The sequence below is a fragment of the Heteronotia binoei genome, chromosome 21, assembly GCF_032191835.1.
Source record: "Heteronotia binoei isolate CCM8104 ecotype False Entrance Well chromosome 21, APGP_CSIRO_Hbin_v1, whole genome shotgun sequence".
NCBI classification, from domain to species: Eukaryota; Metazoa; Chordata; class Lepidosauria; order Squamata; family Gekkonidae; genus Heteronotia; species Heteronotia binoei.
This window is the reverse complement of record NC_083243.1, coordinates 193,970,511-193,995,545: the sequence shown is the minus strand read 5'-3', so window position 1 is coordinate 193,995,545 and position 25,035 is coordinate 193,970,511. Positions and strand designations below refer to the sequence as shown.

General features: G+C 40.3%; 1 protein-coding gene across 1 annotated transcript in view; it reads left to right on the top strand.

Annotated features, from left to right (window-relative positions):
- The window catches only part of OSBPL11 (oxysterol binding protein like 11), a 162,555-nt gene that overhangs the window by 52,399 nt on the left and 85,121 nt on the right, over positions 1-25,035 (top strand). Inside the window, exon 2 of the mRNA XM_060261422.1 lies at positions 23,210-23,278. Coding sequence (XP_060117405.1) covers positions 23,210-23,278 — 69 coding nt within the window. The remainder of the gene's footprint in view (positions 1-23,209; positions 23,279-25,035) is intronic.

The window sequence follows — 25,035 nt, the reverse complement described above, 5'->3', positions numbered from 1 at the left end:
TCTGGAGGAAGTGTTTACTCTTTGTTTCTCAGTGTGTTTAATTTGTTTAAAAAATCAACAGGGCAACTGATGCTACAAGCTCTTGTTTAATAAATTGGCACCCCTGCAACGTTGATCTGCATCTTCAGCTGTGAATGTCAGCCCTCTTCATGGGCCCTTTAGACAAACTGCAGGGTGCAGTAGAAGATGAAGTTGTTGAAAACATGTCTGATTGCAAACAGACAAAAATAATCGAGTTCTTCTGCATGAGGGATAAGACAGTTTATAATGTCCTAGTAATAAACCAATTTGCATTATTAGATGAAGGAGCAAAAGAAAAAGAGCATGAGGTCTGGGGAGCTGCTGGTGGAATTAACAGTGAATGAGGAAGCAATAATTACAAGCCGAGTGAGACAGATGGATCAATTGGTGATTTAACAACTAAGATGACTGAACTGATAGCCCAAACTGTGGAGTCTGTATTTAACAAACTCTGAAATGGGAAAACATCTTGAGAGACTGAGCAAAGTAATTCTAGGAAACAAGGAGGAAAGTCAATCAAAACCTGAATGGAACAACAGCAGGAGGTGGCTTGGAGTGACGCGCTCCCCCTGCAGATATGTGCTGGCTACAGGTGGCTAAGAACAACATTTAATTCTGCAGCCTAACAGGATTGCCTTGACTGTTTGCAAATATAGGTGACATGATAGAGGTTTACAAGATAATGCATGGGATGGAGAAAGTAGAGAAAGAAGTCCTTTTCTCCCTTTCTCACAATACAAGAATTCATGGGCGTCCGATGAAATTGCTGAGCAGTCAGGTTAAAACGGATAAAAGGAAGTACTTCTTCACCCAAAGGGTGATTAACATGTGGAATTCACTGCCACAGGAGGTGGTGGCGGCCACAAGTATAGCCACCTTCAAGAGGGGTTTAGATAAAAATATGGAGCACAGGTCCATCAGTGGCTATTAGCCACAGTGTGTGTGTGTGTATATATAAAATTTTTTGCCACTGTGTGACACAGAGTGTTGGACTGGAGGGGCCGTTGGCCTGATCCACCATGGCTTCTCTTATGTTCTTTTGTGACACAGAATGTTGGACTGGAGGGGCCGTTGGCCTGATCCAACATGGCTTCTCTTATGTTCTTATGTGACACAGAGTGTTGGACTGGATGGGCCGTTGGCTTCTTCTGGTTATCCCTTCTCTTATGTTCTTAAAAAAGAACACATCTGTGGATTTCTAGGTTCAAAGTAATGGAACATCTAAGCTACCTATTGAGAATAAAATATTGATCTGGAAGAGATAGAGGATATCACTAATGACAATCAAGTCCACAGAGTTGTACTCACTTTTAAAAGCCCGAGGATTCCTCATAAAATGATCATTTGCAGCAGTGATCTGAGACACAAAGGAATTTTCCCTATCTGTGTGCTTGTTAACACTATCAAAAGCCCTCCTCTCACTAGCCTTTTGACAAAACAGGCTGGGAGTGAATTCCAAGAAATGATGATGGAGATTAACAACCCTCACCAAGGGCATGCTACAGAGGAAGATACTGGTTTAATCTCATGGACAGATCTTGAGAGGCATACTGAAGAAGATAATGATTGGCTTGAAAACACTGAGGGGGGGGGGAGCTGCTAGAAGACTTTGCATCTCTCCCTATAGGAGACCAATCAGCCATACTCTCTAGATTGGGAGGGGTTTATAAAAGTTTGATTGAAGTTAGACAAGCATTCCAAAAGGAAAAGGTATCAGAGGATAAGATGATAATGGGTGATGATAAGATAACGGAGTTTTACCAGGGAAGTGATGTTGATGAAGTAGCCTCCAGAAAGGAATCCACTACACGGATCTACAACATGTCATGGAAGGCCTTTCACAGGTTGTGCCGGAGGAAGGGAGTGGATCCCCTCCATCCTTCAGTTCCTAAGGTCCTCCAGGACGGGCTTCACTCTGGTTTAAAACTGGCTACGCTTAAGCGCCGGATCGCGGCCCTGTCTTCAGTGCTTCAGCAGGTGGATGGTGTCAGCCTGGCATCACACCCTCATATTCGTCGTTTTCTTAGAGGGGCCTCAATGAGCTCCCCACCTCAAGTTCATGGCTTCCCCACCTGGCGTCTGAATCCAATGCTTTCAGCCTTAACAAATCCACCATTTGAGCCCTTGATGTCAGTACCCTTAAAGATGATGCGCATGAAGACTATCTTTTTGGTGGCTATCACTTTAGCCAGAAGGGTTTCTGAGATTGGAGCCCTGTCGGTCAAGCGAGAGCTATGTGTTTTTCATAAGGACAAGGTGGTGCTCTATCCAGATCCTACCTTCCAACCTAAGGTCTCCTCTAGGTTCCACAAGAACCAGGAAATCAATTTGCCATCCTTTTGCCCGGATCCTAAGCACCCCCAGGAACGCATATGGCACACCCTAGACGTACGCAGGGCGATCAAGATATTCCTGATTAGAACCGAGCCCTTTCGTAAGTCGGACTCCATGTTCATTAACATAGCAGCTTCCAGACTGGGCCAGAAGATGTCCAAATCGGCCATTAGTTACGCCATTAAACAGTGCATGGCAGAAGCGTACAAGGCGGTGCACCTCAAGGTGCCTACAGGGATCACTGCTCATTCGACCAGAAGTGCAGCCACCAATGCCGCCTTTAGCAAGAACGCCTCTGTCGAAGAAGTGTATAAAGCAGCTACGTGGTCGTCTATTTCCACCTTTACTCACCACTACAAGTTGAATGCCTACGCATCGGCGGATGCAGCCTTTGGCCGGCGAATCCTACAACATGTACTTCCCGAGTAGGGCGATCCTTCCGTGACTAACATACTGCTCTGGGAGCACCCAAGATGTCCTCCGCCTCTTAGGGAGAACGACCCTTGGCACTTACCGTGAGGGGTCCTTCTCCTAAGAGGACAGGAGGACATCTTGCCCTCCCCTCTTTCGCCCTACCTTGGGCAGTACCTTATTACCTTATTACTTTATCTCATCTGCCAACTTGCTTCTGAGGTTTTTTCTTTTCATGTTGATAACTGTTACCTGTTTCCTCACTTTCCCTTTCCCATAAGGGCCTGTTTGGTCAGTCTGTTGGGTTAACACCCGCTTTTCTCCTGACCAACTGTTAGTTATTCTGTTAGGAGTGTGTTTTGTTCATTAGGTATAATTTTTCCTGCTTACTGCTGCTCGGAGTCACCCGAACTGAGAAAGGGGTGGTTCCCACAGCCACAGGAAGAGGAAGATTTTTTGAAAAAATTCCTGCCTCCCTGATCGGACGGTGGGAAAGTACTTTTGCCTAAAGGTTTGTGTTTAACCCAAGATCCAGGGTAGTTAGAAGAGGTAATTGAAGTTAGTACCACCCTCAGGAAGGATCCTGCTCATAGAATCCATGTCCCTAGCCCAGTTAATCATGAGGATATCAATCAAAGGGTTAACAAAGGACAGTGGAATCACAGCTATAATGGATGCATATTCCAAGATCCTTTCAGAGTTTTGGATGCAATAAAGACAGATTGACTGTTAGTGGGCCAATGGGAAAAAGGATCCCCTCTCCATCCAATTAGTATAATAGTGTGGATTGCTATGGGTTGGGTCACTAGATCCAAGGAATCACATGCTAAGAACCTTAGGAGGAAATTTGACATCATAATGCTTCAGGAGACAAGGTGTTCAGATTCCCTGGCCCTAGAGGGACATAATTCATATGAGGTAAAGGCTAAACCCTCGGTGCAAGATAGGGCTAAAGGAGAACTAGGAGTATTGGTATCTACAGCCCTTAAAGTTAAGATTATTACTCAACCCTTACTAACCCTTATTTAAAAGCTGCTTTTTTCGGTATGGTTGTATCCTTACCTGGCCCCGCCAACCTTGCCTTTCACAGAATTTACTAGGCACAAAATATTTTTGTCAGGCCATCCAAGAAACTCCTTCCTATCCTGGAGGCATGGTATCTCCTGTTTAGTGGACATTCTAGCCCAAGGTGACCTGAAGTCAAAGAGCACCTTAGAAAATGAAATTAAATCAATACAATGGTTTGAATACCTCCAACTTCAAAACTTTCTTTCATCACATAATTTCTGCCCTGCCCTCCCAGTGCAGTTAACAGATTTTGTATGCATCCTATATACTGACGACATCCCAATTAAGGGGACTGATTTCTAAACTCTGTCCTTCTCAACACTCAGACTGCCATTACCCATTTATACCAAAAGCAATGGGAAATAGATTTTAGCAACCCCCTTACGGAAGAACAGTGGTAGGCTATATGGACATCACTGCCAATGCGATCAAAATATATTAATATACAGCTGCAAGAATACAAAGTCCTCGCAAGATGGTACCTGTTAAATGATCACACATTATGCCTTCAGTTCAGCCTTCTATCATAATTGGTGGACCTTCCGTTATAAAAACATTCTGGCAATGAATACTAAAAAAAGTCACCAGCCTGACAGGTGTTATACTGCCACTAAACCCACTTTTAGTTTTATTGAACCTATGGGATGCCTTTCCATTACCGAAATCACAGCAGGAATATATCTCTCATAAGAACATAAGAGAAGCCATGTTGGATCAGGCTAATGGCCCATCCAGTCCAACACTCTGTGTCACACAGTGGCCAATACACACACACACACACACACACACACACACACACACACACTGTGGCTAATAGCCACTGATGGACCTCTGCTCCATATTTTTATCCAATCCCCTCTTGAAGCTGGCTATGCTTGTAGCCACCACCACCTCCTGTGGCAGTGAATTCCACATGTTAATCACCCTTTGGGTAAAGAAGTACTTCCTTATATCCGTTTTAACCTGACCTCAGCAATTTCATCGAATGCCCATGAATTCTTGTATTGTGAGAAAGGAAGAAAAGGACTTCTTTCTCTACTTTCTCCATCCCATGCATTATCTTATAAACTTCTATCATGTCACCCCGCAGGCGATGTTTCTCCAAGCTAAAGAGCCCCAAGCGTTTCAACCTTTCTTCATCGGGAAAGTGTTCCAACCCTTTAATCATTCTAGTTGCCCTTTTCTGGACTTTCTCCAATGCTATAATATCCTTTTTGAGGTGCGGCGACCAGAACTGCACATAGTACTCCAAATGAGAACGCCCCATCGATTTATACAGGGGCATTATGATAATGGCTGATTTGTTTTCAATTCCCTTCCTAATAATTCCCAGCATGGCGTTGGCCTTTTTTATTGCAAACGCACACTGTCTTGACATTTTCAATAAGTTATCTACCATGACCCCAAGATCTCTCTCTTGGTCAGTCTCTGCCAGTTCACACCCCATCAACTTGTATTTGTAGCTGGGATTCTTGGCCCCAGTGTGCATTACTTTGCACTTGGCCACTTTGATCCTCATCTGGAAATTGAGGATTGTTTTAAGAGAAACATTGAATATGAAGGAAAACATATTAGGATAAAATGGGATGACAAAAAGGGAAGATAGATGCAGGAATTTCTTAGACAAAAACCTATATTAAGTTTGTCAAGAGGCATTATATTTTCAGAGGAAGGAGAAGAGATCATCAAATTATACGAAAATCTTATTCAACAACTACAGTCCCCACTAGAATGGTCATATTCAATCCTAAAGGCAAAGGGGGACAGAACAGTGGTTGGTTTGACAGGAGATGTTTAATGTCAAAAAAATGAACTCAGCAAAATATAGCTGTGAGGGGGGAAATCAGATTACCTGTATTTGGGTGAGAGCTACACCATTTGTACCACATTACAGAAAGAGGTGCAGTGAGCATCAAGCTGCAATATAGGACTAATCCAGAGATAATGAACAAAGATCAATTAAAGTTACAGAAATCTAGATATAAAAACCTAATCAATGGGAAGAAAAAAGAGGCATATGAACCAACTTGGTTACAGTTGGGGCAGGCTGCAAGATCTAAAAATTTGTCACTATTCTGGAAACTGGTGGTAGACAGTTCCAACAGATGTACCTCCCAGGTAGCTAATGCAGTTTTACCAGAATTGTGGGAAATTATTATAAGGTCTTGTATGGGACATTGGAGGAAATAATCTGTCTACTGGAGGATCTAGAGGATACACCAGAGTTCCGCTGGTTGAGCCCTCCAAAGTAAGATTTTTAATTGATGCCTTGAAGCTAAAAAAAAAAAATGGCTCTGGGACTTGATTAAATACCTGTTGAATTAAAGAAAGTGCAGCTTGGTGAGCTCCATTGAAATGGATAGGACAGTGAGTATACTGGAGTTATAGGAGACAGAAATGACCCCAATAATCAGGGGTCGTTTTGTAGAAAAATAGGTGGTGGAGCTTATTAGAATATCTTTAGCATATGCTGTCTCCCGCCAGCCAAAAGCAACCCGATTCAAGAAAGGAGAGCCCCAGGTGAGCCAGCCCAAGCAGGCCTTGCTCATCTGGGGTTTCCTTGGCTGCCCCCCCCCCAACAGTCAAAAGGCCAGCAAGCCAACTGCCACCCAAAATCACACAAAAAGTGGAGAAAGAGTGCTGCGGGCTTTTCCAGGGGTTAATGAGGGCTGCTGGGGGTGTAGCAAAGCTCCTGGTGACCAGTTGGCTGCCTGCTCTCCTAATCCAGGGAGCTGCACCTACTATTCAATGGACTAGGTAGGTGGGGAGGAGGAGGTGGGCATCAGAAAGGTTCAGGAGCTGTGCTCCTATGAGCTCCTTCTGAATTCAAGGCCTGTCAATAATTATAGACCAATTAGTCTCTTAACTATCTTAAGCAAATTGTATGTCGGTCATCTTAAAGAGAACTGGGGAAGTGGATTGAGCACAATAAAATCTTTAGGGAAGAACAGGCTGGGTTTAGATTGGGATGTTCTACCTTGGACTGGTCTACCATATTGCTAATTACTAGTTCTGGTCTACCTTATTGCTAAATATTCCTCTAGTAACACCACTGCCCTCTATGCAGCCTTCATAGACTTTAAGTCTGCTTTTGACATGGGATGGGAATTGATAGGAGATTATTGGCCCTAATGAAGGCTTTGAGTAAGAACACCAAAATTTGGATAAGTACAAATCCACAAATCCCCTTAAAGAAGTTATAAAAGTAGAGAAAGGTGTCAAACAGGGTTGTAGTCTGGCACCATCTCTATTTAATCTCTTCACAAATGATCTGGGGAAACACTTAAGCTGGTCTGCGGTGCATGCCCCGAAGATTGCTGACAAGCTTACTCCTCTTTTATTGTATGCAGATGATGTGGTGATAATTTCCAGGAACCCATTGGGCTCAAGCAAACTATGAAAATTAACTATCTAAAATTGAAAGTCTTCACCTTTGCAAATAGACCCAGAACCTATCAGTGGAGGATCATCATCATTGTTTTATTACAGTACGTAACCAACACAAAACAGTCCAGACATATTAAAAACCAATATCAAAATATAACCATAATAATGTAAGATTTAGAAGTCAGTGTAAAAATGGAACAATAATGAAGCATTTACAAATAATTAAATAAAGTATCTTAGAACCCATATCACACCTTTACACACTGTTTACGAATTCTGTAGGCTGCTGCTAGATATTTGGCACACGCCAACGTGACCTCTAAATTAGAATCTGAGAGGCTAAATACCCAGATTTTAAAAGATAAAAACTTTCTTCAAGAATAGAAGAAATGGAATCTTTCTTTAAACAGAATACAACTCATGATGTAAAGATGTAAGTTGTCTGGGATACAGCTAAAGCATACTTTAGGGGGTTGGCAATTAGGTTTAATGCTTAGAAAAAGAAAGAAATATATGAAAACTTTCCAAAATTAATGAAGCAAGCAGAAAAAGTTGAAAAGGATTTAAAAGCACCCACAAAACAAGAATTTCAAAACAAAATAAAAATATTCAACACCAATTGAATCTACTACTTGTGGAAGAAGTGGAGAAAAAGTTGAAATTTGCCAGGCAAAATTATTTTGAGCATGCCAATAAACCGGGAAGATGGCTAGCATATAGATTGAGAAAGGAGAGTGCCAAAAAGTAATAACGGTATTGAGGGATGAAAATAGTAAAGAGAAATTTAAAAGGAAGGAGATATGTCAAATTGTGGAACAATTCTATATGAAAATAAACAAATTCCAAATGAAGATCTTGAAGAATATTTAAACAGAATAATCTTGCCAAATTTACAGAGGAACAACCGAAATTTTTGAATGAACCAATAATGATAAGAGAAGTGGAAGAAGCAGTTGCATCCCAAAAAATGGCAAATCATCTGACCCAGATGGTTTGCCCGCAGAATTTTATAAAGCTTTTGAGGATTGCTTATTGATACCATTTAGAAATCTCATAGAAATGATTCAAAAAGACACTGAAATAACAAATTCTTGGCAATTCTAATCCCAAAAGAAGACGCAGACTTGGAAGACATAAAAAACTTCAGGCCAATTTCGCTCTTGAATGTGGACTATAAAATTTTTGCTTCAATACTTGCTCAACGGCTGAAGGAATTGCAATCTGTTACTATACATCAAGATCAAGCAGGATTTCTGCCCAGAAGGTATCTGAAAGATAATGTCAGAACAATATGTAATATAATAGAATATTATGAGAACCATCCAGAGAAACAATTGGCCCTCATTTGTTTAGATGCCTAGAAGGCCTTTGATAATGTACGTTGGCAATTTATGTTACATCAATTGAATGGTATGGAGTGTGGCCAAAACTTTTTTAGAATGATCCAAGCGATATACTCCTTTCAAAGCGCAAGAATAGCGAATGGCAAATTATCAGAACCAATTGCTATTCAGAAGGGAACAAGACAAGGCTGTTCTTTATCACCACTTCTTTTTATTCTAAGTTTAGAGATATTGAATAACCAAATAAGAGACGATCCAAATATCAAGGGGTCAGTGATCAAAGGCGAACAATATAAGTTGAGAGCTTTTGCAGATGATTTGGTTTTTGTACTAGAACAACCATTGGATTCAATCGACCATCTGACAAATAAGATTAATGAATTTGGCTGTTGGGCAGGATTGAAAATAAACCATGGCAAAACGAAATTTTTGGTCAAAAACATGACATCAGAACAAACTAATTTTCTCCAACGAAAGTCAGGATTTGTCAGCAAAGGGTTCATTGACGTTTCAAAATGATCCGACTTGTCTTTGTTCAAAACTAAGTTTCATTTATTGATTACAACAATGTTACTCTCTACATGGATTCATTGAAACTGATAACGGATAGCTTGTATCATTGGCATTTATGAAGACACTTCAAAGACTAGGGCTTTAAACTATTTCTCATAATAAAACTACAGTTGTCCCAACAAGCAATACTTTCACACGCCTCCTTATCTGGCCATGGTGATGGATGCTCTATCCCCCCTGTGGTGATGTCCTTGCTTTGCTCGGGAGGCGCCAGGGTGGTGAGCTAGGCACTTTGCACTTCAAAGACCTGTACTGGCCTTTGGTATTTTAGCACCTTCCATTCCCACCCCTCCTTTTCCTCTTGTCGGGCACAGTATTAGTGGCATAGCATTTTATTCAGCAATTGGGTTAGTAAGCACAAAATAAACATGATCAGAAATTACTAATAACTTCAATGAAGCATGGCCTGACAGGATTCTCCATTGAGAAGAAGGTGAAATATCTGGGCATTTGTATTTCAAATAAATGCAGCAATTTAAAGACAGACAATTATGACAAATTACTTAAAGAGATCAAAAAAGATTTGCAGAAATGGCAGGATTTGAACATATCACTAATGGGAAGAATAGCTGCGGTAAAAATGAATATCCTGCCAAGACTGCTATTCTTGTTTCAAACTATTCCGATTCTATTAACTAATGGATTTTTTCAGGAACTGAATAAAATGATCTTGGCGTATATATGGAGAAAGAACGAACCAAGAATTAAACTCAAAATGTTACAAGATTCTAAAACAAGAGCAGGTCTGGGTCTCTCAGATTGGCAATTATATTATAGAGCTGCAGTGCTGTATTGGGTGAGAGATTGGGCATTGTTGAAGGATAGGAGACAATTAATACTAGAAAGCCAGCTGCTTGCTGGGAAATCTAAGGAAGAAGCCAGAAAGCATTGGGAGAAGTTTTATATGTGGTTAGATACTTAAGATTTACCAATATGAACTTTTATTTTAGTTTAACTTTTTTGTTTTATATATACTATCTAAATTAGAAATATAATTTGAAAAACAGAGGGTTCGAATGAGGACTTATAATCTATATATTAATATGACAGAAATATCCTGTATTATTGATTTATCGTTATGCAGAATGCACAGAATGTAAGAAATCCTTCTTAGAGGTAATTGCAAATAAAAATAAGAAGAAAAAGTATTTTCAACATAATTGGGACCAACTTCTTTACGCCATAAAATCTAATGATAGTAAATTCTTTTGGATATTAGTTTCAGACAGCATGAAGCCTAGAGCATTTGCCAACCCTAACATTTCTCCACAAACATGGGTTGACCATTATTCTAAGATTTTTGAAGATCAAGTCATCCCCTCTACTGTTATATAGACATGTCTGTATTTTCTTATCGTCCTGTTGAACCTGATGAAATTATTGCGTTAATTGATGGTTTAAAAGTTGGCAAAGCACCAGGTCCTGACGGTCTCCCTGCTGAGATTTTTTGCTGAGCATGAAGTACAACATTGTTAAACCTTTTCCCAGACAAAGAATCATGGACATTGAAAGACAGCAAGAATTGAATCAGGTAAAAGGTTACTTTCCTATAATAGAAGATCTAAATAAAGTAACATTGATGCCATACTTGCAAAACTTGGATAAAGCTGCGTACAGGAGAGCATTTACCCTCCTCCGAACAGATACGTTACCACCGGCAGTCATGGAGGGCAAATATGTAAGGCAACCATATGAAGAAAGACTGTGTATCTGTGGGGATGGGAAACTGGAATCCAGGGAACATGTTCTATTTGAGTGTAGGCTTTACCAAAATATTAGAGCTGCCTATATAACTCCGATCTGTGATTACTTTCTGGGGAGAAATATCAAATTTTATTTAGATAAGCTTCTAGCTGATAGTGGCAAAAATTGCTATGCAAGGTAAAAAGATCCCAGAAGCAAATTGTTGGGACTTAACTGCTTTATTAACCCTAAGCCTTAAAAAAATGGAACACAGTGTATGAAACTGAGGTTGATTTTATACTTAGATGTTCTATTCTGAAAGTATGTCTTTCTGAATGTACATTCTATCTGATGGGTCTTTGACTGTATTAAACTATACTACTACTGCCTGCCAGCCAAGCTGATTCTGTCGGTAAATGGCAACCAGTCTTGGTTCTGGCAGTTTCTGGCTCTCCCTACTCTCCCATTGGCTGAGCTGCCTGTTGCACTGCTTCATAGAGGACAGAAACAAAACTGAGGGAGGAGGAGGGAAAGAGCCAGAGAAAGCCTTCCCTTGATTTGCTGAGAGCTCCTCCTTATCCTCCTCTGGAAGGAAAACAGCCCGAGACGGAAAAGAATGGCGTCCTGTAGCAGCAAACCAGATATAGAGAGAGAGATAGGGAGGGAGAACAAGAGGTAGAGAGAGATGGAAGTCCTGTGCTTAAGACCAACAATGTTATTTGAGAGTGTTAGTCTGAAAGCTATCACTTAAGGCCTTTGAAGGAAAACTCATTGCAGACCAGGGCTTCCAGGTTGGTGGAAGATTCCTGGCGATTTTGTCATGGACTTTGAGGAGAACATAGGAGTTAGGGCTTCAGAGCAGGGTCTACCAGACCCAGGCTCTTGCTGTGAAAACTGATGGTGATTTTGGACCAGTCACGCACTTTCACCCTAATGTACCTCACAGGGTTGATGTGCAGATTAAAGGGAGGACAGAAGAATGATGTAAACTACTTTGGTTCCCCTACTGTGAAAAAAGACTGTCATTTTTCTATGTAGAGGCTGCAGAGAGGGGGGATGCTATGGAAAGCTGAAGTCAGAGGGGCAGATAAAGGGAAGGAGATAGGGTTGCCAATTCCAGGTTAGGAAATTCCTGAAGATTTAAGGGGTCAAGCCTGGAGAGGGTGGGGTTTGAGGAAGAGTGGGATCTCAGACAGGTATAACGCACTTGCCCAAGCCGCCTCCTAGAGCCTTTTGTATTTTGTAATCCGGTGAGTCTCAGTGCGAAAGTCAGACTATAAATAAAGAAAATTAATATGGTTGTCACCTACTTATAGAAAATATAGTTAACAATATGCATTTCAGATTAATTGATTGAATTTTCATATTACTTTTTTTTTAAAGTTTGCAGTTTTTTCTGGAGATTTTGTGACACTGAAGAAAAAAAAATCACAGTTGCCTTGTTCATGTTGTCCATCCTGAAATGGAAATAGCATTTTCCTACCATTTAAGAATTAAAGCATGAACATGTTAATATTACATTAGTGCATATACAGAAGGTTAGGATGTGTACATCTGTTCATTGCACATATCCCTGCTAGCAAATACCACAAGTTACCAAACAGTACTGAGTTGATATGTGTGATACTTTGAGCTGGAGATTATGAACCTTACCCTCAGCATTCATACTTTAAAAGCTGCTTTTCAGATCATGATTTACATTGGTCACTTGAGTAGGTCTTCAGACGTAACTTGGACTAACCTCTCGCTCTTGCTCTATGACTATTGGATTGTGAAATCAAAGCAGGTCACAACTAGGGATGGGCATCGAATGTGAAAATGGTGGTTTTGGTTCATTTTGTGGTTCATTGGGTTGCTCGAATCAGTGGTTCAGTTTGTTTATGTTTTTAAAAATTCTTGAACAATCCTGAATGGTCCCTGTGTGGAGTAGTCTCTCCAAACTTGTGGCAAACTCTTCAGCAGACTCTCCTTCATCTGCTCTCCAAGTCTGGTGCAAATAGGATTTCAGGGGGCCAAGCTGCAGCCCCCTAAAGCAGGTGTCCCCAGTAAACTGCTCTCCTTGGAGTATATCAAGCTGGGGAAAGAAAGGGAAGCCTCCCTGCAGCTTCTGGTCAGTTCCCCCCCCCCCCCCAGGAAATTTAGAAACTGGCTAGAAGCAACAGCTTCACTCTCCCCAGTCCCCTGTGCTTCTGTTCATTTTCCAGTGTGTCATGAAAAGGCCTTCTGGCTTTGGCCTTTTTATGAGCCCTAAATCAGGCTCTATGGCTGGGGGTATATAAATCATTAGCAGGTGGGGAGGGTCCAGGAAGCGACTTCATTGTTGTAGAACTTCTCAAATCAAATATAGGCTGGCGGGCCCCAATATTAGCCAACCTGTTTACATATATTGATCAAACAGCCCAGATACCAAAGGATTGGGCTTAGCCATTATAGTTCTTATATATAAAAAAGGAAATAGAAATGACACAAATAATTATAGCCCGATAAGCCTCCTAAACACCATCTGTAAATTATACACTAGATATCTATGCTTGAAACTATGCAAGTTGCTAGTTCAAGAGAATGTACTAGAAATAGAACAAGCAGGTTTTTCTCAAGGTCGTTCCACCATGGATCACTGCCTGGTACTGGATGATATAATCCACAGTTTCCCAAACTTTTCTTTCCCGTGGCCTAGTTATTTTACACTTCTCCTGCGTGGCCCACTAAAATTTGGGGGTGGAGCCAGGAGACTTTGGGGGTAGAGCCGGGAGACAGAAATTAAGTCATTTCCTGTGGTGTCAAGGACCAAGTGATATCACTTCCGGGGCACACTGAACCAAAACTCCACCTTTTCCTGTGATGTCACTTCCAGGGCATTCCCCCAAACCTGCCTCTTCAGAAGTAAAATTCATTTTCAGAAAAATCTCTCTGAAACTCATGCTGAGCCAAAATGGGGGTGGATTAGATTTAGATTTATTAATAGCCCACAGCCAGTATAGAAATATATAAATATCACAACAATCACACAAGGAAAATGATTACACAATAAAATGATTAAAACTTACTAAAATTAAATACATAGATTTACAGCTCTAGTAAGACAGTTATGCAATTCAGTTTCCCACAGTTCCTTGAGAAACATAAATGGAGCGCAACTTCATTGCTTGAGTACAGAATTTTGCATTTTTTTTTTTACTAATCTCCAGGTTCTCATCAGAAAGAAATTTATTAACAATCTCTTTGTTGAGAAGTTAGAGTATTGGAGGAGAAATTTAGGAAATCTAAGAAGAAGGAGGATAAAGAACAAGTAGTTAGGAAAAGGGAAGAATTGAATCTATTGGATGTTAATAGGACTACGTTAAAATTATGGTATAATAGACAGAAGTATTATGAGTTCGAAGGGAAAGGAGGAAGAATTTTAGCAAATAAAATTAAGAATTTTCAGGTAAGGAAAAATATTAAGGCAATCAGGAATGATACAGGGTTTTTGGAAACTGAACCTAAAATGATACTGGAGAATTTTATAGAATTTTATAATAAATTGTATGCAAACAAAGGGATTGAAAATGATGATATAGAAAAATTCTGTGAGGGGTTGGAATTTTTAGAATTAAGGGAAGATAGTAGGAAAGAATTAGATAAGGATATAACGGAAGAAGAAGTTAAAATGGCTATAGATTCTATGAATATGCAATCTGCACCTGGACTGGACGGTTTTAATGCGGTATTTTATAAGCATTTTAAGGATATATTGGTGCCTCATGTGACTGAATTGTTCCAAGGAATTTTGGATGGATCTCCTACACCGCCTACATGGTTGGAGTCGAGATTGGTGTTAATTCCGAAACCTGGGAAAGATCAGACTCTAAGGGATTCATATAGGCCAATTTCTATCACCAATATGGATTATCGAATATTTGCCAAGGTTATGGCAATGAGACTTAAAAAATGTATAACACAATTGATTGGGAAAGATCAATTTGGGTTTATGCCTCAAAAGTATTTAGTAGAGGCAGTTAGGAAGGTGATGGGTATGGTTTATTTAGCTAAAAATCAGGATTTGCCGCTTACGCTTTTGGCGTTGGATATTTATAAGGCCTTTGATTCTGTGGATTGGACGTACATGAAGATTATATTTCAAAAGTATAGGTTTGGGGAGAAATTTCAAAATGTGATTGAGGCAATATATTCTAAATCCAAGGCGTTGATAGGAGTTGGTGGATCAGTAGAAGGATATGTTCAGGTAATGAGTGGTACGAAGCAGGGATGCCCTTTGTCCCCTATGTTATTTATTTTAGCATTGGAACCGTTAGTGAATAAATTAAAAAAGGACAAAAGAATTATAGGCTTTGAAGTTCCAGGTAAAGGGAAAATAGATGGGAATCTCTTAACAATGTATGCAGATGACATGATGGTGACAATTAAGGATGTGGAGCCTGCAGTGGCACCCTTAAAATAGATATTACAGGAATTTGAGGAAGTGTCAGGGTTAAAAGTGAACTTTTCAAAATCTTCGATGATGTGTGTTAATGTAAAACCAGGGTTACAATTAGCAGTTTCAAAAATCTTGGGTATTCCCATAGCAAATAAAATGGTGAAATATCTAGGGGTAAATATTCCTAGGAATATTAAAAAAATATTTGAGTATAATTATAAAAGAATCTGGAGTGGAATTCAAGTTAAAATGAGAGACTGGAGGAAGAGGAAAGAATCAATTAGTACTAGGAATGCTATGGTTAAAATGTTTCTAGTTCCCAGGTTGACTTATTTATTTTATGTATTGCCTTGGCATATACCAGAACATGTACTGAAGAGGTGGCAAGGAGATATAGATAGATTTGTTTTTGCTTCAAAGAAACCAAGGACAGCTAGTAGGTATAGATATTATGGTATTAAAGATGGGGGATGGGGGATTCCCAATATAATTTACTATTATGACGCATATCAATTAAGGCACTTAATGACTTGGTTGGAGGGAGAGTTAGGAGAAGAGCTGAATGGGATAGAAAAGGAAAATTTAGAGGTAGTAGGAGGAAAGGAAAGTTTATTTGATAGAACGAAAAGGAAGAAGAAGATAGGTGATAAATTATCAACCTTTATGGGGCCCAGTAGGGTATGGGAGAAGTGGAAAAAAGAACTCGCTCCGGAGATATCATCTATTACTAAAATGTGGAATTTGATAAATTTGCTCCATTAAGAGGATCGCTGTCAAAGGAAGTAGGAGATAAACTGAAGAGGATTACGATTCGAGAATTGAAAGAGGTTTGGGGTACTGATGGGGTGAAGAAAGAGGAGTATAATATTTTGAATAATATTAATTGGTTGTTAAAAAGTCAAATCTCCTCATTGTTGAAGGAGGAAGAAATTAAAAATATTGGTAAAAGAATTAATACTCCCTTTGAAAAATTGGTGAAAGAGTATGGAGAAGATAAATCAAAAATAGTTTCAAAATTGTATAAGATTTTATTAGGTACAGGGAAATCCCCGAGAGAATTTTTGAAGGAATATTGGGAAACAGATATTGAAGATAAAATTTTAGATGAAGATTGGGAGAGGATTTTTAGATTACCTCCCTTTGTTACAACATCTAGGTTAATGCAGGAGCAGGGATTGAAGATGATACAGAAATGGTATTATACACCCATTAAGATGTATTATATTTCTAAATCAGGGAGTAAGAATTGTTGGAGGAAATGTGGAGAAATTGGAACTTTCAGTCACATGTGATAGATAGATAGATAGATAGATAGATAGATAGATAGATAGATAGATAGATAGATAGATAGATAGATAGATAGATAGATAAATTTTATTGTCATTGTTCTCCACAAAAAGAGAGCAACGAAATGAGGTGCTCTTCCACAAACATACCAACACATCAAACACACATATTCATATTCATACCATTTAAATACATCTAAAACCATTTAAATCATTAAAACCATTTAAATACATCTAAAACAGATAAACATTCATAAAACCATTAAAACCATTTAAATACATCTAAAACAGATAATCCTTCATAACCCTGCATTTAACCTAACCACAGCACTTGGATAGAAACTGTCCTTAAATCTGTTTGTCCTAGCCTTCAACACTCTATATCGTCTACCTGACGGTAAGATCTCAAATAGCAAATGGCCCAGATGTGAAGGGTCCCTTAGGATCATTTGTATCTTCCTTTTACATCCCATATTATACAGATCCACCAATGAGGGGAGAGAACATCCGCAAATCTTTTGTGCTCTTCTCGTCACTCTTTGGAGCACCCTTCTCTCTGCTTCCGTGCAGCTCCGTGTGGTGGGATTGTCCCTTAGTGAAAAAATTCTGGGTTCAGGTTGGCATAGAGATGACAAAGATTATGGGAAGGAAAATAAGTATATCTAAAGCAATGGCAATTATTAATTTGGATGGTGTGGGATTAGGATCAAAAGAGGATAGTAAATGGATTAATTTGATGTTAGTAGCAGCAAGACAAGTGATAGCAAGGAATTGGAAAGAACCTGAGGAACTGACAATTAATCACTGGAGGGATAAAATGAATAATATAATAATATTGGAGTATTTAACGATGAAGATACGAAGAATGAATGGATTAAAGGTTAGGGAACAAGAGGAGGGCTGGTTTAGAAAGATGGTGAGGTATCTGGAAAAGTTTAAACAATTTAAGAAGATTGGTTGGTTAATAAGGAAATGAATGGATAAGAAGGTTAAATAGAGGGAAGGAGTTGTATTTGGATGAAATGTTTATAATTATAAATATATGGAATATTATAATGTATCTATGGCCTGGGACTCTCACAGAGGTGTAGTGGTGTTGGAATATATAACAATAAAATTTTAAAAATTAAAAAAAAACAATCTCTTTGTTGGAGATTTTGAAATCTTTTGATAATATTGGAGAAATACACATCCAACGAATATCATTATATATCAGGAAATGAAGTAAAACATATATTGTTGTCTCTATTGCACCAACATTACAGGGACAAACTTTCTCAGCTTGAGGGATTTTATTGTATCTACCCTCGACCACTGCTGATGGCAATACAACTAACCTTGCAAGAGAAAAGGCCCTTCTCTGATTGGCATTTTCCAGGCTATATAGATAAGAGGATGGTTGAAGAAGGTAACGTCTTTGGGAGGCAACAATGAAGTTTGGTGATTTGGAGATGTCAATCTGACGTTCTGTGTATTCCACTCGCTGCTTAAAAAGCTGTCTAGCTGTATCATGGCCCAAATGAAAAACTGTATCAGGGGAAAGTCTGAGCTGAGCAAACTTAATTTGGACTTCTTTAAGCCATCTTGATTGAAAATCATCCTGGAAATTAACGGTGCAAGGCCACAAGAGTTTTTATATATCTTAAACCAAAGGTTTCATGAGGAAAGAGTTAGTCTGGCAGTTATTTTCACCATCCCTGTTTCTAATTGAATCATAGAATTTGAGACACAATTTGGGACCCGTAATACTGCTCTTAAAAATTTCGATTGGACCCGTTCTAAAGGCAAAAAGCGAGATTCAGAGGGGCCTAGAAAAGTTCTGCACAGTAATTGCGGTATGAACTTAAATTTGAAAAACTTAAGGGCAGCTGGAACAAAATTTCCTCCCTTTGACCTAAAGAACTTTATCATACCAAAGCCATCTTTTGCCCTTTGTCTGCCACATAATGACTGTGGGCCTCCCTGGCACCAGAGGCTTGTACCATCATCCCCAAATATCTAAAGGAGGAAACTTGGGACAGACATTGTCCATTTGTTGACCAGCATCTCACTTGGGGGATTTATTAAAAGACATTACCTTGGTTTATCATAGTTAATTGCAAGCTGCTGTTCATTGCAATATGTAGCAAAGCTCTTTTTAATCCCACTGGAGTTCTTGAGAGAAGAATGGCATCATCAGCATAAAGCAACACTGAAATATGTTTGTGAGCCAATTTGGGTTGATGATGTTCATTTACATTAAACAGCTTTACTACATCCTTTATATAGAAAATAAAGGGGCAAGGAGACATCCTTGTCTGACCCTCTTCCATGTGGTAATGGGTTCCGTGAGCTGTCCCTTCTTGTCATATTTAACTCTTAGGGTGGTATTCTGATATATGGTTCTAATTAAAAATAGGAGTCTTTTATCAATTGAAGATGACTCTAATTTATCCCACAACTTGACCCTGGAGATGGAATCAAAAGCAGCCTTAAGGTCCACAAAGGCTGCATATAGGGAGGAGGTTCTTTGTTACCGTACTTTCGATAAAATGCTGAAGGACCAAACAATGGTCTAGTGTGGATCTACCCTCCATAAAGCCAGCTTGTTCCATTGGAATGATGTCGTTACTGGCTATCCAGTCTACCAGTTTGTCTTGAAGATGACTAGCATGCAGTTTGCTAATTATAGACAATAGACAGATGGGTCTGTAATTGGAAGGATCATCTGGTTTACCTTTCTTGTAAAGTGGAACAATGACTGCTGTTTCCCAACCTTTAGGGATATGACCTGTAGCATCGATATAAGTAAAAAGGGAAGCCAAAAAACGGGCCCACCAGTCCTCATTTTCTATAAAGAATTCAGCCGAAATGCCATCTATTCCGGAAGCTTTATTCCTTTTAAGGCGATATATGTGTGACTTAACTTCCCTCTCTGAAACCAGAAACCAACCTGGCAAGTTATCTGAGAGAGAAATGTTGCTGGGGAGATAACAATCATCATAAAGACTCTGAAAATAAGTGATCCAGGAGTCTGGGGACACTTGTGTTTTCAAAGCTACCTTTTTGACTTGGTTGTAGCTTGAGGCAGGGTTCCAGTAGTAGCAGCTGAAGGAAGGGCCTACTAAATGTGTCAGCATATTTTGAGGTAGAGCAACTGCCAGGGCCCAGTGTGGGTGGTACACAGTGTTGGCATTCCTGATGGCAATGGCAACAGCACTCCCAACTGCATACAATGGCCAGTGCCGTTGAGAAAGGGATGTGTAGGTGGTGCAGGCAATTGAACATGGGCAATAAGAGTGCTTGCAAGCTGGAGAAGAATACACTGGGTGTGGTTGCAGCCTGCAACTGGTCTTCCTTGCAGGGCTGTTGGCTCTATCCCTAGCAAAGCCAGGCAGTGTTTATCCTTTTTCCCTCTGGGGTTTTGATTTTAAAGGAGTGGTGGCAGCCTTCCAAAAGGCTGTGTGTGATACCAGCCTGTGTTTCCTTAAATAGTTCCCTGACTGTACTGGGTGTTGAAGGTTGAGAGCAGAGGAAGATGGAAACAGATGACCCCTTCCATGATTTCCCAGCACAGAGGTGCCTAAATTTTAAAGGCAACTCTGTTAGAATGAATAAACAAAGGGAGGGGGAGGGTGCTGGGGTGAGTCATGACACAGTGAAACTGACTAGGAGATACAGGGGGCCAAGAGAAAGTGGAGCTGCCACTTCCAGTCTGTTTCACTGGAAACTAACCAGAAGTACAGGGGGCTGGAGAGAGTGGAGCAGCGGCTTCTTACGTCATATACTGCACAATCCATATCAATGATCACCTCTGTGATGTAATCAAATAAGGTTTATTCATTAAATGAAGACGTTACAGTCCCAAGACTGAGTTGGTGAAACAGAGCCCCCAGGCCCCCAGGTTCAGTCCCAGCTGTTAAACGATCAAACTAAAAGCACATTTTTTCTCTATTAATGAAAAGCAACTCTCTTACCCCTCCCCTTTCTGAGCCAGCTATTGTAAATTTCTCACAGAAGCGAAAGTAGGAATCTTTGGGTAGTAGATAAAGCCACTTGACCTTCACAGACTGGCCATGCCGCATTTGCAGGGTAGAACAGGTTACTTGTGCTTGTTAAAGGCATAACAAAATAGATTAGCAAGCAAGTCATCTAAGAAAAAATACGTTTGGATGCGGCCTAGACGAAAATGGCAAGGAATACATGGCAAGAATCATTCTTGACATCTAGTCAGTGTCACTGGAAACTTACCAGAAGCACAAGGGTCTGGGAGAGCAAAGCTGTGGCTTCGTCATTTTCACTGGAAACGGACCAGAAGTGCAGGGGCCTAGGAGAGCAGAGCTATGGCATCTAGTCAGTTTAGCTAGAAACTGACCAGAAGTGCAGGGGCCTGGGGAATCATGCTGGCACGAGGCTGTCTGGAAAAACAAAGCAAACACAAACCAAACAACATGCCAAGAAAAAGACCAGTTTGGGTTTGACAGGCTCAGATGATCCAGTTGGGGACGAACCATGAATCAGCCATTTTAGTGTGAATCACAGTTCATAGTTACGTTCATGCCCATACTTAGTCACAACTGATCCATCCTGCTTTCCTTTCTACAACAAATATTTATTGGAGTACAATTTTTATTACTGCTTGTTTTGCGATATGTATGTGTGTCCCCTTATTCAGCTTAGGCAGTTGGCTGGATTCACACAGTTCATCTTTGCAATGACCATGCAGTATGGGTGGATTGAGAGTGTGATGTATAGCGAAGTGTGGTGTTGGCTGAGGTGCACTTTTTACAAGTAATGACAAGGACATTAGACAAAGGTACCAGGTACAGGGTTTTATAGACTCTATCCTCCGGGGAATGCTGGTGGATTTCTTGATGCTGTGACTTTCTCTGTCTCGCAGGTAGATGAGTAATGTTTCTGATGTCTTTATGCTCTTCCAGTTATATGCGTGCCCTGTGTATGGAGTTCCAAAAGCAAATACATTGATATAAGCTTCTAAAGAGGAAAAAATGGGTCATTTTATTTAGTAAGAGCCTCACTTAGGCATTGCAACAGGGACAGGACAAAGACTGTCTTTCAACAGTACTCACACGCTTGGGTAAAGCAGTAATCAGAAAGCATACGGCTGCCTCTACATACATGAAATGTGATTATTCTTTTTATATTTCTTAAAAATTACATTTCCTCTTAGAGTTTTGGCAAAGTCATTAGATCCAACCCACTATTGCATATTAATAGAAAACATTTGTTTGACCACCTACAGGATTTAGCAGGGGTTTAGGAGAACAAAGTTGAGCTGGAATAACTCCTCCTTGATCTGGTAGTTGCATAGGTTGGTGTTTGGAGATTGATCTTTAACACCCTATCAGTATTTTTCTGTGGGGATATGTCAAAGTTCTGTTCTTTCCCTCCAGCTGTTTCACAACATCTTCACATAGATGGCTGCAATTGTCTGTGGGAGGGAGTGAAAGATCAGTGTGCTGACATATGACACTGTTTTTAAATCTATCTAGCGCATTTTAATCCTGGTTTTCCCTTCTCCATTTTATCCTCACAATAGCCTTGTAAATAGATCCAAGTAGGCAGCCGTGTTGGTCTGAAGTAGTAGAACAAAATAGGAGTCAATTGCACCTTTAAGACCAACTTAGTTATTATTCAGAACGTAAGCTTTCGTTGCTCTTAAGCACACTTCATCAGACAAGGAATCTGGCACAGTGAGCAGAGCCATACATAGCTGATAGGCAGTGGCCCAGAATGCAAAATGGTACAGATTTAAGAGCCAATGACAGAATAGTAAAATGATCTGGTAGGCAGTGGTTTAGAATGTAAAATGGTACAAATATAAGATGCAATGGCAGAATAGTAAAATTAACAAATTGAGCAAACCTTTGATCTGCGTAGCCTTGTAAAGTATGTTAAACCAAGAGGAAGCGACTGCTCCAGGGTTACCTGGTTTGCTTGGCTCTCAGATCCCAGTCTGAACTTGAACACTGCTGTACCACACTGGCTGTTCTGTTTTATGGTGGATCCAGGGACACTACTATGTGTCTCAGAATTGTGCTTAGGCAACACTGTTGAGTATATAAACAAAATGAAGCTCATTCTGTCCAAGATGGATGTGATGTTGGCTCAAGGAATATCAAGGAAGATGATATAAAGGTTCTGCATTATTTCTTAACTTGAGCGTCAAGTTTAGATTCACTGTATTGTGGTTTCAGACAAGTATTCAATTTTGTAATGAGTATAATAACTAAAATGTACTCATCCAGATTCCAAGAACTGTGTGTTTGGGGGGTAATGAAAAATACCTTTTACTCAATTTTTATTGTCTAGTGATTGGTATCCTTATTTCCATTTCATTTAAGCCTACTTTTGCATCACAGTAGTATTGAAAATGGCTTCCTTTAATGTGTAGTCTAGTACATGTATTTAAAAATGTTCCAAATCAGCATTGCAAAGACAAGCAGAAGTATATAAATATATATATAGAGAGAGAGAGTGTGCACGCGCTTGCAGGCAGCACTGTTTTCGAGAGTCATAGTTTGTGATTTGTGACAAGTTACAGTGTACTTCTAAAAATAAAATTGGGACCGGTCATTGAAAGTGGATTTATACTGCATATATGAAATTACAGAATGTTCATGTGAAATGTTTCAGTTGTCATTATTTACCTTTGACTGATGGGCTTTGTTCCTACTTTGTTACAGTGATCACATGGAAAATATTTCTGGTTATTTAATGAAATACACAAATCTTGTCACTGGCTGGCAATACCGGTAAGTTTAAATTTTAAAAAAAACTCTCTGCTTTGTGAACTAACAATTAAATGAAACTGCATTAATTCTGTTTTAAAATGCTGGACGTGAGGGCCAGAACTTTCCCCCAATTTTAGGAAGGAAATGAAATTGCAGATAAAAGCATTATGTCAGTAATCTCTTATTTTAGTAGAATATATTCATTAAGCGAGCTGTAAATTTCTCACTTAAGCAGAAGCTAATACTAATAGGAACCTTCGGCAGGGATCCACAGTATTGCACAGACAATATAAATCTAAAATAAAAGCATGCTTCATGTATGCACTTTACTTTTTGCAGCCCCTTTTGCAGCCCCTTTGCATTGCAAAATGTCTGTGCAGGACAGAACACAACTCTGAAAGGCATTTGAAAAATCAGATCACAGTAAAGTGCATACATGAAGCATGCTTTTATTTTAGATTTATATTGTCTGTGCTATACTGTGGATCCCTGCCGAAGGTTCCTATTAGTATTCTGAGCCACCAATCAACATATGTGTAATGTAGTATCAATATTTCAGCTATCCCTTATGGTGAATATTTGTGCTGCGTCTGGGGAATTTTGAAAATAAAGCTTGAAATGATGTGCTTTTTACAGGTCTAATGAGGCTCTGAATAAGGCCGGTTTGGTTATCTTGTTCCCAGGGCTGGCGCATGGGAGTCGGCGAAGTAGGTGGCCACCTGGGGTGCCACTTGGCCACAGGGGCAGGTGCCCCTTCCCTGCTGACCTGAACCTGGCTCAGCTGTCCCTTGCTGGGCGGCAGCAGGAGCAACTTTTGGCCGCTCTGGGGCCCCAGTCTCTGTCCCTCCTGAATGCAGCTTGGCCCTGTCCCTTGCTGGATGTTGGCAGGAGCGACTTTGAGCCACTCTGGGGAAGGGGGATAGCCTCCGGAGCCCCGGCCTCCACCCCTCCCAAATGTGGCTTGGCCCGTCCATTGCCCATCCCTCTTTATCTTCAGAAGGAACCAGGAAGAGGCTGCCACCTTCCCAGCTCCCTTTGAGGAGGGAGAGGGCAGGACTGAGTGTTCGTGTGAAGTGTGCGCAGCCCGATGACATCACCGGAAGTTTTGTACAAGAAGAACACAGAAGGGGGCGCTGGCGCAGGGTGCAGCATGGGGCACCAGAAATCCTAGCGCCGGGTCTATTTGTTCCCACTCCACTTCCCTGTAGTCTTTCCTCCTACGCCAAAATCTTGGTGCGAGACCATGTTTGAGATAGGCTTGGGGATCCCCTCCTGTCTTGCAGGCTTTTTGCATCTCATGTTTTGTTTTAATTTTTGTTACTCCTTTTCCACCTCAGTGCTTTAATTGTATGATATGCTGAGCTCAAGAAACAGTCTTGTTAAACATTTGTTGACTTAACTAATGCTTCTGTCTTGGCCACCTACAATATTTTAGCTTGAAATTGCATGTATACACTGAGTTAGACTAAACAGTTTATTATTGAACTGATGTAACTCAGATGTGTACTTTCGGTTCTGTATTAACTAAGGCATCAAAACCTTTATTCTACAAAAGAGTCTTTCCAAATAGAGCAGAGATTGCCCTGGCTTTAGTGACATAGGGTTGCCAATCCCCAGGTGGGGGCAGGGGATCCCCCGGTTTGGAGACCCTCCCCCCGCTTCAGGGTCGTCAGAAAGCGGGGGGAGGGGAGGGAAATGTCTGCTGGGAACTCTGTTATTCCCTATGGAGATTTATTCCCATAGAAAATCATGGAGAATTGATCTGCGGGTATCTGGGG